Below are 15202 nucleotides of genomic sequence, written 5' to 3' on the forward strand. Positions count from 1 at the left end.
ACTCCCAGGAACAATCCGCCATTTTCTCACAAATACAGTATCAAATTTCACTATATTTTAAAAATTGTAAATGAGTTACACTCAAATTTTAAAGATGAGGGCTGAGTAAATGGGACCAGTGGTCCCACTCTAACTTATACTGGACGACTAAGGGGGTACCCTAGTATAATCCCACCAAGTGACTCCCAGGAACAATCCGCCATTTTTCACAAATACAGTATCAAATTTCACTATATTTTAAAAATCGTAAATGAGTTACACTCAAATGTTAAAGATGAGGGCTGAGTAAACCGGACCAGTGGTCCCACTCTAACTTATACTGGACGACTAAGGGGGTAACCTAGTATAATCCCACCAAGTGACTCCCAGGAACAATCCGCCATTTTCTCACAAATACAGTATCAAATTTCACTATATTTTAAAATATTAATCGTAATTGAGTTACACTCAAACGTTAAAGATGAGGGCTGAGTAAACGGGACCAGTGGTCCCACTCTAACTTATACTGGACAACTAAGGAGGTACCCTAGTATAATCCTACCAAGTGACTCCCAGGAACAATCCGCCATTTTCTCACAAATACAGTATCAAATTTCACTATATTTTAAAAATCGTAAATGAGTTACACTCAAATTTTAAAGATGAGAGCTGAGTAAACCGGACCAGTGGTCCCACTCTAACTTATACTGGACGACTAAGGGAGTAACCTAGTATAATCCCACCAAGTGACTCCCAGGAACAATCCGCCATTTTCTCACAAATACAGTATCAAATTTCACTATATTTTAAAATATTAATCGTAATTGAGTTACACTCAAACGTTAAAGATGAGGGCTGAGTAAACGGGACCAGTGGTCCCACTCTAACTTATACTGGACAACTAAGGAGGTACCCTAGTATAATCCCACCAAGTGACTCCCAGGAACAATCCGCCATTTTCTCACAAATACAGTATCAAATTTCACTATATTTTAAAAATCGTAAATGAGTTACACTCAAATTTTAAAGATGAGGGCTGAGTAAACCGGACCAGTGGTCCCACTCTAACTTATACTGGACGACTAAGGGGGTAACCTAGTATAATCCCACCAAGTGACTCCCAGGAACAATCCGCCATTTTCTCACAAATACAGTATCAAATTTCACTTTATTTTTTTAATCGTAAATGAGTTACACTCAAATTTAAAAGATGAGGGCTGAGTAAACAGTACCAGTGGTCCCACTCTAACTTATACTGTACGACTAAGGAGGTACCCTAGTATAATCCCACCAAGTGACTCTCAGGAACAATCCGCCGTTTTCTCACAAATACAGTTTCAAATTTCACTATATTTTAAAAATTGTAAATGAGTTACACTCAAATTTTAAAGATGAGGGCTGAGTAAATGGGACCAGTGGTCCCACTCTAACTTATACTGGACGACTAAGGGGGTACCCTAGTATAATCCCACCAAGTGACTCCCAGGAACAATCCGCCATTTTTTCACAAATACAGTATCAAATTTCACTATATTTTAAAAATCGTAAATGAGTTACACTCAAATGTTAAAGATGAGGGCTGAGTAAACCGGACCAGTGGTCCCACTCTAACTTATACTGGACGACTAAGGGGGTAACCTAGTATAATCCCACCAAGTGACTCCCAGGAACAATCCGCCATTTTCTCACAAATACAGTATCAAATTTCACTATATTTTAAAATATTAATCGTAATTGAGTTACACTCAAACGTTAAAGATGAGGGCTGAGTAAACGGGACCAGTGGTCCCACTCTAACTTATACTGGACAACTAAGGAGGTACCCTAGTATAATCCTACCAAGTGACTCCCAGGAACAATCCGCCATTTTCTCACAAATACAGTATCAAATTTCACTATATTTTAAAAATCGTAAATGAGTTACACTCAAATTTTAAAGATGAGAGCTGAGTAAACCGGACCAGTGGTCCCACTCTAACTTATACTGGACGACTAAGGGAGTAACCTAGTATAATCCCACCAAGTGACTCCCAGGAACAATCCGCCATTTTCTCACAAATACAGTATCAAATTTCACTATATTTTAAAATATTAATCGTAATTGAGTTACACTCAAACGTTAAAGATGAGGGCTGAGTAAACGGGACCAGTGGTCCCACTCTAACTTATACTGGACAACTAAGGAGGTACCCTAGTATAATCCCACCAAGTGACTCCAAGGAACAATCCGCCATTTTCTCACAAATACAGTATCAATTTTCACTCTATTTAAAAAATTTTATCGTAATTGAGTTACACTCAAATTTAAAAGATGAGGGCTGAGTAAACGGGACCAGTGGTCGCACTCTAACTTATACTGGACGACTAATGGGGTACCCTAATATAATCCCACCAAGTGAATCCCAGGAACAATCCGCCATTTTCTCACAAATACAGTATCAATTTTCACTATATTTTAAAAATTTTATCGTAATTGAGTTACACTCAAATTTAAAAGATGAGGGCTGAGTAAACGGAACCAGTGGTCGCACTCTAACTTATACTGAACGACTAAGGGGGTACCCTAGTATAATCCCACCAAGTGACTCCCAGGAACAATCCGCCATTTTCTCACAAATACAGTTTCAAATTTAACTATATTTTAAAAATCGTAATTGAGTTACACTCAAATTTTAAAGATGAGGGCTGAGTAAACGGGACCAGTGGTCCCACTCTAACTTATACTGGACGACTAAGGGGGTACCCTAGTATAATCCCACCAAGTGAATCCCAGGAACAATCCGCCGTTTTTCTCACAAATATTTAATTCCTAATACCATAAAAGCCATAAGTAACAATGAAAATGTAAAGAATGCACAAACGGCGTTTCATAGTTATTGTTGGCTGGAAAAAATAAAAGTGGGCTGGCTTATTGTTGGCTGGCTTATTGTTGGCTAGCTTGACACAAGCCAGCAGGCAGCAGTTTTCAAAGTTTATACTATAGCGCCCTCAATATTATTGTTTGTCCCATTTTTCTGCTGGTGGTGGTAGTGTTTTGAAACTGACACAAAACCAGGCAGTCTCATGCTAAATTAAAATCCTGATCTTTATGTTAAGTTTTCAAATGTATTATAATTATATATAGCAAACGACGTTTTCAGGTAAATATTTATGTACAATTTTCACTAATAAACTATTACTTATTAGTAGGCTAATGGAGATGGCAATAGGCTAGGCGCCGGCTCTACTTGTTGGTTGAGGCCTAGGGCCTAGGCTAGGCCTAGCTAGGCTAGAGGCCTACTCAGATCAGAATCATGCTCTACTACTAGGCTATAAGGCGGTGTCAGATGAAATCGGTCGCGTTTGAAATCGGTCGCGATAAAATCAACTTCCGGTATTTTGTATGGCGCGCCGCTAGAGCTATACGTTTAATGATATCGGTCGCGTTTGAAATCGGTCGCACTAGGCCCTAGGCCTAGATACATTTTTAATGAAAACGCTAATTATGTTTTTAGTTAATTTTGAATATAGAATTTCTAATACTATTAACATTTTTTTTACCTCGATCGTTATTATTTTTTTAGTACAGTAAATATAAATATTTATTTCATTATTTATAAATAATTTGTGTTTTCATTTTATCTTACAGACAGGTGTCAATGAATAATTGTAATGTGTTTAGAAAATCGTTTTAAAAAGTGTTTAAGTTTTTTAAAAGATTAGCATGCCACTGTTTTAAAAATGTTGAAATAATTTATTGCGTATCACAGTTAATTACGAAACTAGTTCTATACCTGCAAGTGGATACCAGCCACGAGGTTTATGCAATAAAGGAAGATGATGTATGACGATGATTTTTACGTTTGATATCCGCCACTCTTACGTGAGCATGGTTTTAGGATAATACTAATATTAATAAAATAATATGCCGTTATAAATCAATCTACCGGGCCTATACAGTAGGACTATGCTGTACAATAGGCCTAGATGTGAGAATAATAATGGATGGATAATAAAGGTGGGCACGATTCTCAAAGAGGTAATCTTGCACTGATATTTAAACATTTAGATTTACGAACGGCGTACGGATGTGAGATACTTGGTACTAAATTATTTACATTAAGTGATCATTATAAATGAAGAAATAAAAGATATTAAAATTAAAAACTATAGTATCGCCGACGTATATACGTATTATATACATTATTTCAAAATGGAACTAGGTTTCACAAAAGCACGTGCAGGCCTATTGATGTTTCAACCGTATGGTTATTAGTAATAGGCCTAGTATACGTCATCTTTACATGGCCATGGACAACGATACGTGTTTTGTCCATGATTTGACACACTAGTGCGTGTTTTTTTTAAAAGGGAATCCCCGTCAGCAAAATAACGTGCAGTTAACGTCAGCACGATCATATCCACGATATGGCATATTTCGGGGTTTATTTCAGTAACTCGCCTTTAAACGATCCGCATATAATAATCATTTTTTACTAGAAAATATTTTAGGCCTAAACATTAGTAATAAAAATATACACGTCGTGATTTGCCTCAACAATAATCATTATATACTTAATATTATCCTACATAACGTACAGACATAAATAAAATAGAAATTAAAATAAGGTGATCCAATAATAGTAAATTTTTAACGACATCGATATTATCTGCCACAAAAATGGATATGCTGGCTTTACGGGCTATAAATTTAACAATTAATGTTTTTAAATAAATTGTTCTCTTTTACGTAATTGTTTGCATAATAAAAGACACAGACGTATATTCTCTATATATATTAATAACAGTACATAATAAAATAGAGGTAAATTATTATATGCCTAATAAAATATTTAAACGTGTTTAGAAATGTCCATTTTGAAAAGACACAGTCCTTCTTCTCTGAGACCTGTGAAATTAAAAAAAAATGATTAATAATAAATATTTATTAACCAAAATAAAAAATATCCACATACCGTAAATAATCTAGTTCCTAAAAAATATCAATTAAATCTAGACTATATAAACGAAGAAAATGATTATCCCGCTAGCATGCATCTCGCTCCATAAAAAATAGCGCGACCGATTTCAAACGCGACCGATTTCAAACGTATAGCTCTAGCGGCGCACCATACAAAATACCGGAAGTTGATTTTATCGCGACCGATTCCAAACGCGACTGATTTCATCGTAAACCCTATAGGCTAGCTAGGGCCTAGTAGGCCTACTACTACTACTACCACCTAGGCTAGGTCCTAGGTAAGCCTAGGCCTACTAGTACTACTAGCCTGTGGCAGTGGTTGGTTGGAAATAGATAGGCCACACTATATGACCATGATTTTTATGACAATATTATTTTTTCTAGATCAGCAAAAGCGCACGCACAAATAATAATGCCCAAGGGTGAAAAAGGTATCTTGGGGTATCGTAAAACGCCAGGGAAAGAAATTCTGTTTTCATTTGTACCGCGAAAAGGTAATGAATGTGCGTCAGATGAAGAGGACTCAGATTATGAACCGTCAGATGAAGAAAGAGATGAGCAAAGCGTGATAAAAAGGTAATTGACGCGGCATAGGTTGAAGTTCAAGTAAAAAAAAATTGAAATTAAATAGTTTTTTGTCCCCGAAAAATAATACAATATGTCCTTATTCAATTATGTGCAACTTTAAGTAAAACCATCCTTCCTTTCTTTGGAGCATCACTATTAAGTCCTAGAAAAGGGAGAAAATTATTTGATAACACTATAATAGCACTTAAAGTGGACACGTCGTTGAGAAGGTGTCCATAGAACTTTTATTGTATGTTTTAAAATATGGTATTTGATTGTAATTTAATCTCTATCTGCATAATTTACATTTTCTTAAGCAAAAGTGCCTCTAAACTAATAACATCCAAGTTCAAAGGTGACAGCAAGCAGGGAAAAAAGCGAACAAGAAAAAGCAAACAGAAGGAAAAGATAATGAAGCGGAGAAGAAACATGGTAAGCGATTTGTCTCCGCCTGCATCATCTTCGAAAGGATTTCAGCCAGCAGCAGAGAATGGACATCAATTTTGGGGTCAGCTTCTTCCAATCGAGATTCTTGTCCGTGTATTTGAGGTTGTTGTACAAGAGAAAGGGGCTGTACCATTTCTTTGTAGGTATGTTTTAAACACATTATTTATCTAATGAAATAGTTCAGATATCCTAAAATTGGTGGGGTTTCCTGATAAATGTACAATTTCTCCGAACATCTCGATGGCGCACAAGTTTACTATTAATAGGTTACAAATGCCGCTCTTTGAAAGTACACAGAAATAGCTTGGTATTTAGGATCAACCAAAATAGCGCCCTCTATGATTGTATTTATTTAAAAGAAATATAATGTCCTAAATTTTAGAATGTCGTGATATTTTATTTTTTTAAAGTTTGTTTACTACTATGTGTACATCCATTATGTGATTCCCTAACTTGAGCCATTTTTCTTTTAACTTTAGAGTATCACGTGTTTGCCATCTGTGGCGAGAGGCTGCATCTAAACCATCTCTATGGCAACGTATTGACCTCTCTTTTGGTTGGGTGAAATCTATAGCACATACCTTAAATATATTACTGGAAAACCGTCTGTCTCGTCTAAAAGTATTAAATTTATCAATGAGTGCCAAACTGACAGATAAAGAAATAAAGGTAACTCTCTATTAACTTTATTTTCTTTTTGCTTTTGATAATTTAAATTAATATTTCCAGCCCTCTAGAATATTCATGTCTAGTAGTGACATCAAAAGAAGTAATGCAGTTCAGAATGTGGCACAATAATAGTGACAAACCTGATTGAGTCATGTGGTGGTGACGAATCTTCTAGAATGCAACCTGTACAAAATTGAGTTTTAAATAATATTTGTTTTTGTTGTTTTTACAGTTGATAGTTGAGAAATGTCAACTTCTGGAGTCCATCAACCTAACCGGCTGTATCAAGTTGACACCAGCGTCGTTTAAACTATTGTCAACTAAATGTCAACATCTCAAAGCTCTCAATTTATCAAAGTTAACTGTACGTTGTTGTCTATAGGCTTGGTCATAGGTTCAGGTCTTGTATCTGTACATTTTTCTCATGGTTAAAACACCACTTTTTAGCCAAACAGCAAGACAATGTATTTAGGCGTATGGATATGATTAAAATAAAAAAAGACAATATTATAATTGAGGAGAGTTTTAAGAAACAGATTGCTTACAACATACCCATATAGTTTTCAGAAACTGTTGTCTTAGACTCTACAAATTCATTCTAATTAAAAATTTATAACTAGATAATTGAAGAATGATTTTACAATGCTGTTCACCAATTTCTGCAATCTCAGTATCTTGCATTTTTGTACATATATTTTTTGTTTCATTTTATAACCATGAATACCAATTTATGATTTTTTGTAGAGTTCAATTTTAACGCCTGTTTTGTTGAAGTACATGGTGGAGACGTTTAACAGTCGCCTGGAAGAGTTCATTATCACAACATCGCAATTGAGAGGCTTCCAGTCAGTTTTAAAGTCGCTAATGGTGAGATATATCTGGGCAAATTGTACACAGGAAGGCAGCATCCTTTCTGCAGCCATGAAGTGTTGATGCATTACAGTGTAGCTGACATACACCCTACCTAGCTACTTACCTTTCTACCTACTGACCTACCTACATACCTATCGACCTAGCTACCTACTGACCTAGCTAGCTACCAACCTAGCTAGCTACCGACCTACTTATCTATACTGACCTACCTACATACCTATCTATCTACCTACCTACTGACCTAGCTACATACCTATCGACCTAGCTACCTACCGACCTACTTATCTATACTGACCTACCTACATACCTATCTATCTACCTACCTACTGACCTACCTACATACCTATCTACCTACCGACCTACTTATCTATACTGACCTACCTACATACCTATCTATCTACCTACCTACTGACCTACCTACATACCTATCGACCTAGCTACCTACCGACCTACTTATCTATACTGACCTACCTACATACCTATCTATCTACCTACCTACTGACCTACCTACATACCTATTGACCTACCGACCTACTTATCTATACTGACCTACCTACATACCTATCTATCTACCTACCTACTGACCTACCTACATACCTACCGACCTAGCTACCTACCGACCTACTTATCTATACTGACCTACCTACATACCTATCTATCTACCTACCTACTGACCTAGCTACTGTAGCTACCGACCTAGCTACCTACCGACCTACTTATCTATACTGACCTACCTACATACCTATCTAGTTATTTATCTACCTACTTACAGTACCTACCTATCTACCTACTGACCTATCTACCTACTGACCTATCTACCTACTGACCTATCTACCTACTGACCTATCTACCTACTGACCTATCTACCTACTGACCTATCTACCTACTGACCTACCTACCTACCGACCTACCTACCTACCGACCTACCTACCGACCTACCTACCTACCGACCTACCTACCTACCGACCTACCTACCTACCGACCTACCTACCTACCGACCTACCTACCTACCGACCTACCTACCTACCGACCTACCTACCGACCTACCTACCTACCGACCTATCTACCTACCGACCTATCTACCTACCGACCTATCTACCTACCGACCTATCTACCTACCGACCTATCTACCTACTGACATACCTACATACAACCTACCTACCTACCGACCTATCTACCTACCGACCTATCTACCTACCGATCTATCTACCTACCGATATACCTACATACAACCTACCTACCTATCAACCTTTCTAACCCTACCGACCTAACTACCTACCGACCTATCTACCTACCGACCTATCTACCTACCGACCTAACTACCTACCGACCTATCTACCTACCGACCTATCTACCTACTGACATACCTACATACAACCTACCTACCTACCGACCTATCTACCTACCGACCTATCTACCTACCGATCTATCTACCTACCGATATACCTACATACAACCTACCTACCTATCAACCTTTCTAACCCTACTGACCTATCTACCTACCGACCTATCTACCTACCGATCTATCTACCTACCGATATACCTACATACAACCTACCTACCTATCAACCTTTCTAACCCTACTGACCTATCTACCTACCGATCTATCTACCTACCGACCTATCTACCTACCGACCTATCTACCTACCGATATACCTACATACAACCTACCTACCTATCAACCTTTCTAACCCTACTGACCTAACTACCTACCGACCTATCTACCTACCGACCTATCTACCTACCGATCTATCTACCTACCGACCTATCTACCTACCGACCTATCTACCTACCGATCTATCTACCTACCGATATACCTACATACAACCTACCTACCTATCAACCTTTCTAACCCTACTGACCTAACTACCTACCGACCTATCTACCTACCGATCTATCTACCTACCGATCTATCTACCTACCGACCTATCTACCTACCGATATACCTACATACAACCTACCTACCTATCAACCTTTCTAACCCTACTGACCTAACTACCTACCGACCTATCTACCTACCGATCTATCTACCTACCGATCTATCTACCTACCGATCTATCTACCTACCGATATACCTACATACAACCTACCTACCTATCAACCTTTCTAACCCTACTGACCTAACTACCTACCGACCTATCTACCTACCGATCTATCTACCTACCGACCTATCTACCTACCGACCTATCTACCTACCGATCTATCTACCTACCGATCTATCTACCTACCGATCTATCTACCTACCGATCTATCTACCTACCGATATACCTACATACAACCTACCTACCTATCAACCTTTCTAACCCTACTGACCTAACTACCTACCGACCTATCTACCTACCGATCTATCTACCTACCGATATACCTACATACAACCTACCTACCTATCAACCTTTCTAACCCTACTGACCTATCTACCTACCGACCTATCTACCTACCGATCTATCTACCTACCGATCTATCTACCTACCGACCTATCTACCTACCGACCTATCTACCTACCGATCTATCTACCTACCGACCTATCTACCTACCGATCTATCTACCTACCGATATACCTACATACAACCTACCTACCTATCAACCTTTCTAACCCTACTGACCTATCTACCTACCGACCTATCTACCTACCGACCTATCTACCTACCGACCTATCTACCTACCGACCTATCTACCTACCGACCTATCTACCTACCGATCTATCTACCTACCGACCTATCTACCTACCGATCTATCTACCTACCGATATACCTACATACAACCTACCTACCTATCAACCTTTCTAACCCTACTGACCTAGCTACCTACCTACATATGTACCGAACTACCTATCTCAATGTTGGATATTATGTGAGGTAAAATATTTACAGGTGGATAACAAATAGAGGATACTTAAGCACCTTGTTGCAAATAGGATGTAAAGCTGATAATTATCATTCAGACTATAATTTCTCAAATGTCTCATTAACAAATGAAATTCTCATGACTAAAAATACCTGCATTTTCAAAGGAAATACATACATAATTGTTTTAATTTTTCTACAGACTTGCTGTAAAAATTTACGGTTACTAGATTTATCCAATTGCAAGTTTTCTTCCGATTTTCTTATGATTCCAATTGAGGAGTTTCAAGATGGTTGTCCTAATCTAGAGATTCTTCGTCTCACAGGGTCTAAAGTACGAGCTAACCAAGTCTCAAAAAGAGTTAAGGTAAAACCCTGTCTACACAATCAAACTAGTTTGAAAAAAAAGGGGTTATATGCCCAAATATGGTAGTGATATCACATCATCATATCCACATATAGGCGCATCACATTTTGTTGTCACATAAAGTTTGATAGTGTAGACAGAGCTCTAGAATACTTTTCACTAAAAACACATGTAATACCCTTTTCACATCTGGAAAAAGTAACCATTTTTCTTTCTGGTTTTAGGAAGAATCTTTAGGTTTTCCTAAACTAAAAGAAGTAAGTGTAGCAGTGAACATAACCACTACTCTAAGCATCAGTCTAGGAATTACTGATGAATTTCTACTTCGTTTGCTAAAGACTTCAAGCAAGTTAAAACACCTTGATCTACGTGGATGCACACACATTACAGCGGATGTCCTTCAGGTAGATAGTGTGAATGTGGGGTAATAAGCTGTGATTTGCAGCCTTACTGGGCTGAATTGCACACATGTGTAAACAGCACATACAATAACTTTCTTCTCCCCCCAAAGGTTCCTTCATGTTGAGTACAGCCACCAAACAGTGGCGTTCGTCTGTCCACGACAGGGGCTGAATGGACCAGTACACTGGGGTAACCCCCTACTCATCGAGCCAGATGTGTACACTGGACCTTCAGGTGCAACACAAGGAAAATTGCATTGCAAGTGATAAATCATGACACAATGAATGATTCGAACTGTCAATTTGCGTTGCATGTACTCTTTGCATTGCGACCAAGAGAAACAAGCTTAAAGCTCTAAATACACTATCAAACTAGTTTGACAAAAAAAGTGTGATGTTCCCAAATATGGTAGTGATATGACGTCATCATTTTTTTGATACATAAAGTTTGATAGTGTAGACAAGGCTTTACATACAACTGTTTATTCAAATATGGTACTTTTTTTCTCCTAGAAATTATTGTTAGATGCTTTGGAAGAGCTGTTTATCTCACAATGTTCGGTTTCTAAATATGAAGGCATTGCAGTCATTGTACAAAAGGTAATATATATAATGTACTGGAATTTTTTGCAATGTTAAATTTTTTTTGTAATAGGTAGATTTAAATGGCTTCGTATTACAATGTACCCCGCTTTTTTTTTTATTCAGTTTTATGACAAGCTATCGATTAGATACACAGGACATGTAAGCAACTGGATAGAAAAGTCGCCTTTTAACATATATATTTCTAAAATTTCTTATCATTAAGCGCAATGAAGTATTAATATACAGTGTAATGATTGTGCTATATAAGCCTAAGTAATAAGTAAAGGCTACATTAGTCCATTATACATATCATAGTGTACTAACTGATTCTCATTACTGTATACTGTATATAATTTGTCCAGTATCATAGGCAGATTCTGTAATGCAGTGTCACATGTGTATCACACGTGATATCTAACTTTTCTAATTAACTTTTTCTGCTTTTTTGCTAGTGGATGCACAGCTTGATAGAGTTGGATTTATCATGGAATGTGTTTCCTGGCATGTCACTTGATATAGCCATGAAAAAGTTATCAAGTACACCTCAACAATCAAGCCTTCGCATCCTAAACCTAAGTGGCACGTCCATAACGGCACACAGAGTCAAGTAAGCTATCAGTATTTTTGTTAAATATCATTGTAGCATAATGATGCTATGTGGATATAATGATACAGCACATAGCAATAGTAAAGTTGGATTGTCTAATAACATTCAACTGCAAGGATGTGACAATGCCTAACTATTAATTGTCGGCACACCGGGAACAACAAGGCTGTTATTGTTACCAGGTTTTTTTTGTTAGCTTATGAACAGTTTTACATATAATGATGTGCATGTGCAGTGGCGTAATCTGAGGCCCCTGGTTTAGGAACCCTGAGTGGCCCTCTAACACTGGAGGCGTGGGGTGTTTTTAGCCTTTTCGACATATTTTAATCCCTGTTTTTTCGTCTGGGCACTGCTCAGGCCCCATAAGCCTGAGCAGTGAGAGAGTCCTGGAATTGTATTTATTTGAATAATTCTGAACCTATTTATACTTTTTTCTTAGATCATTGCTAGAAGGCTGTCCACGTCTTTCAAGCCTTGACTTGACCTCGTGCCGTGGCTTGCCTCGAGGAATGAAGCAGGAATATGAAGGAGAACGTCTTGTCAGCCTAAAAGAGAATATTGATAGTGTCATTGAGGAAGATGAGCCTGGTTCGTGATGCAATATCTGTGAAATTTAAGTCTTAAGCTCTGTCTACGCTATTAAACTAGTTAGACCAAAAAAGTGTAATGTGCCCAAATATGGTGGTGATATGCCCAAATATGGTAGTGATATGAGATCATTATGTCCATATTAGCACATCACATTTTTTTGTCACATAAAGTTTGATAGTGTAGACAGAGCCTTACACATTTTAAGTATATGCAATTTTATACACTATATAATTATTATAACAAAGCTAAGGTGAAGTAACACAATTAAATTAAAGGCAAAACCGTGTTAAACAGGGCACTGTGTGTAAGTTACAATGGTTCCGCTTAGCATAGCTCACAAGGAGATTCTAGACGCATCGTAGGCATGTTATCACACGACCAATTTATGTGACTTTATAGTTATGTTCAGACGGCCTTAAACACTGTATTACTTTTGTTTATATCTATTTTACAATGCAATATAGGTTATATATGCAAGGTGATATATATCCTTGTTTTATACCGCATATGGAATTGATTGGGGGAGAGAGAATAAATGCCAATGGCGTCGGTAGAGTTGGCATTGAAATGTATTCGTTAAATTTTATGGCATTTTTTTTCCTCTTTTTTTTCAACCAATTTGTATTAGTTTATAATGAATTAATGAATTTTAAATTATGTTCTTGGTATTCCATTTTTAAACCTTTCCTTTATATTTTGTAATTACATTTCAATTGAAGGAAATAATGTTTTGAACTAGTGTTACAATGTATGTGTAGCCTATCTATTCCCTTTACTATGGGAACAAGTATTAGTTATTCACTTTGACCAAAAATTGGATCGAAAATATTAATAATGTACCTAGAAAAAAATAACTAAAGTAAAAAGTATTTATAAAAAATTAGTTTTTTAGTTGTGTGCTAACGCGACTCTACAGCTCACTATGTCGGTCGGTAAACACTAACTCAAATTTGGGCAGGTGGCTGCAACCATGTATATGGCCTTGTTTTCCTACAGAAGTGAATGACTTTATTAAAAATGCTAAATAGCATATTATTCAAAGTGTGATTTTATTAATCTTCTTAATGTTTTGAGGACAAGACCTTTCTGAAAACACTATTTCACAATATGTATACAGTATTTGTATTTTGTATATATTGTTTCATTTTATTACCATTCTGTTGTAAATAATTTTACTTTTTGATTGAAAATCATTGTTACTGTATTTGAAGATTTTAATTTTGTCATTGTTTTGCATTTCTAGAACTAACATTTTGTTATCATTTTGGCCAGTATTGGTTATGTATTATGTTTACAATGTTTTAACTTATTTTGGGGTAAATAAAAAAAAGAAAGTATACTGGTAATACTTAAGCCCTCTTTTGCAATGTGAATGTGCTATTTTATTTGAAGTAATAAGCTAATTATAATGCCATCATCAGATTATAACTACACCGGTAAAGGTCAATTTACACAGACGAGCGCTGAATAGCGGTAGGAATAAATACATTATACATTATACATTATCAATCTTTGTTACAAAAAAATGTGATGTGCACGATGACGTCATATCACTACCATATTTGGGCACATCAAACATATTTTTTGTCAAATTAGTTTGATAGTGTAGACAGAGCTTTATCAATAGAAATAGATACGATTCACATCATGAGTTGATTCCCAATTTCACAAGCTGATGACCCAATGTTCACCCCTACACAGAACAAACAATACAAAATGTTTTATAATCTGAAATGAGGTACAAAAATACAATTTCATTAGAACCCCTATTAAAGGAGAACATAGCAAACTTTTAGGCCAAACCAAAAGTATCCCTTTAATAGGGGTTAAGCACAGTGTTAAACAAATATTTCTCTTCGTTTCACATGAAAGAGTCGTCCTCTAAATTAAAAAAAAAAAAATACTGAATCAGAATTGGCCGATATTCCAACCTGCCCCAAAGTAGAGCATAATGACTACACAGAGACACACAGACTATACTATATCTAAAAATAGGTTTAAAACCAATTATTTTAGCTGATCTTAAACTTTCCTGAATAGGCCTATTGCATGTCTCTGAATCGATTATTGTACTACTATTCACATACAATTTATATACACAGTATTCGCCGAAACTCACGTAATACCACCACGTTTATACATTCAATAAGTTTACCAAGACGGTTACAAATTACGTTTAAAATTCGCGCCCTAATGCTTCGTTCTCAATAGAGTCTGACGCAACGTAGGGATTTGACCAATCAAAAGCGATATGATATCGCGTACTGGTAAACTTGCTTGTGTTGCATCTATTTATTTAATTTTTTTTTTATT

The 15202-nt window shown here is 36.8% G+C and overlaps 1 protein-coding gene across 3 annotated transcripts; it reads left to right on the plus strand.

Annotated features, from left to right (window-relative positions):
• The first annotated feature begins 3002 nt into the window (after nucleotides 1-3002).
• Nucleotides 3003-14098, plus strand: LOC140046962 (F-box/LRR-repeat protein 6-like). 3 transcript variants are annotated; one of them, XM_072091738.1, is made up of 11 exons: nucleotides 3003-3119; nucleotides 5324-5515; nucleotides 5824-6096; nucleotides 6433-6622; nucleotides 6855-6986; nucleotides 7367-7489; nucleotides 10541-10705; nucleotides 10930-11109; nucleotides 11620-11706; nucleotides 12144-12298; nucleotides 12738-14098. In XM_072091738.1, the coding sequence occupies exons 2-11, from the start codon at nucleotides 5352-5354 to the stop codon at nucleotides 12892-12894; spliced, it is 1626 nt and encodes a 541-aa protein (XP_071947839.1). In that variant the 5' UTR covers nucleotides 3003-3119; nucleotides 5324-5351; the 3' UTR covers nucleotides 12895-14098. The 3 variants fall into 3 exon arrangements, with proteins under 3 accessions (XP_071947839.1, XP_071947842.1, XP_071947841.1); XM_072091741.1 differs by having other exon boundaries at nucleotides 10541-10699; XM_072091740.1 differs by lacking the exon at nucleotides 3003-3119 and having other exon boundaries at nucleotides 5241-5515.
• The last annotated feature ends 1104 nt before the right edge of the window (nucleotides 14099-15202 follow it).

The sequence above is a fragment of the Antedon mediterranea genome, chromosome 4 (assembly GCF_964355755.1).
Source record: "Antedon mediterranea chromosome 4, ecAntMedi1.1, whole genome shotgun sequence".
Taxonomy (NCBI): Eukaryota; Metazoa; Echinodermata; class Crinoidea; order Comatulida; family Antedonidae; genus Antedon; species Antedon mediterranea.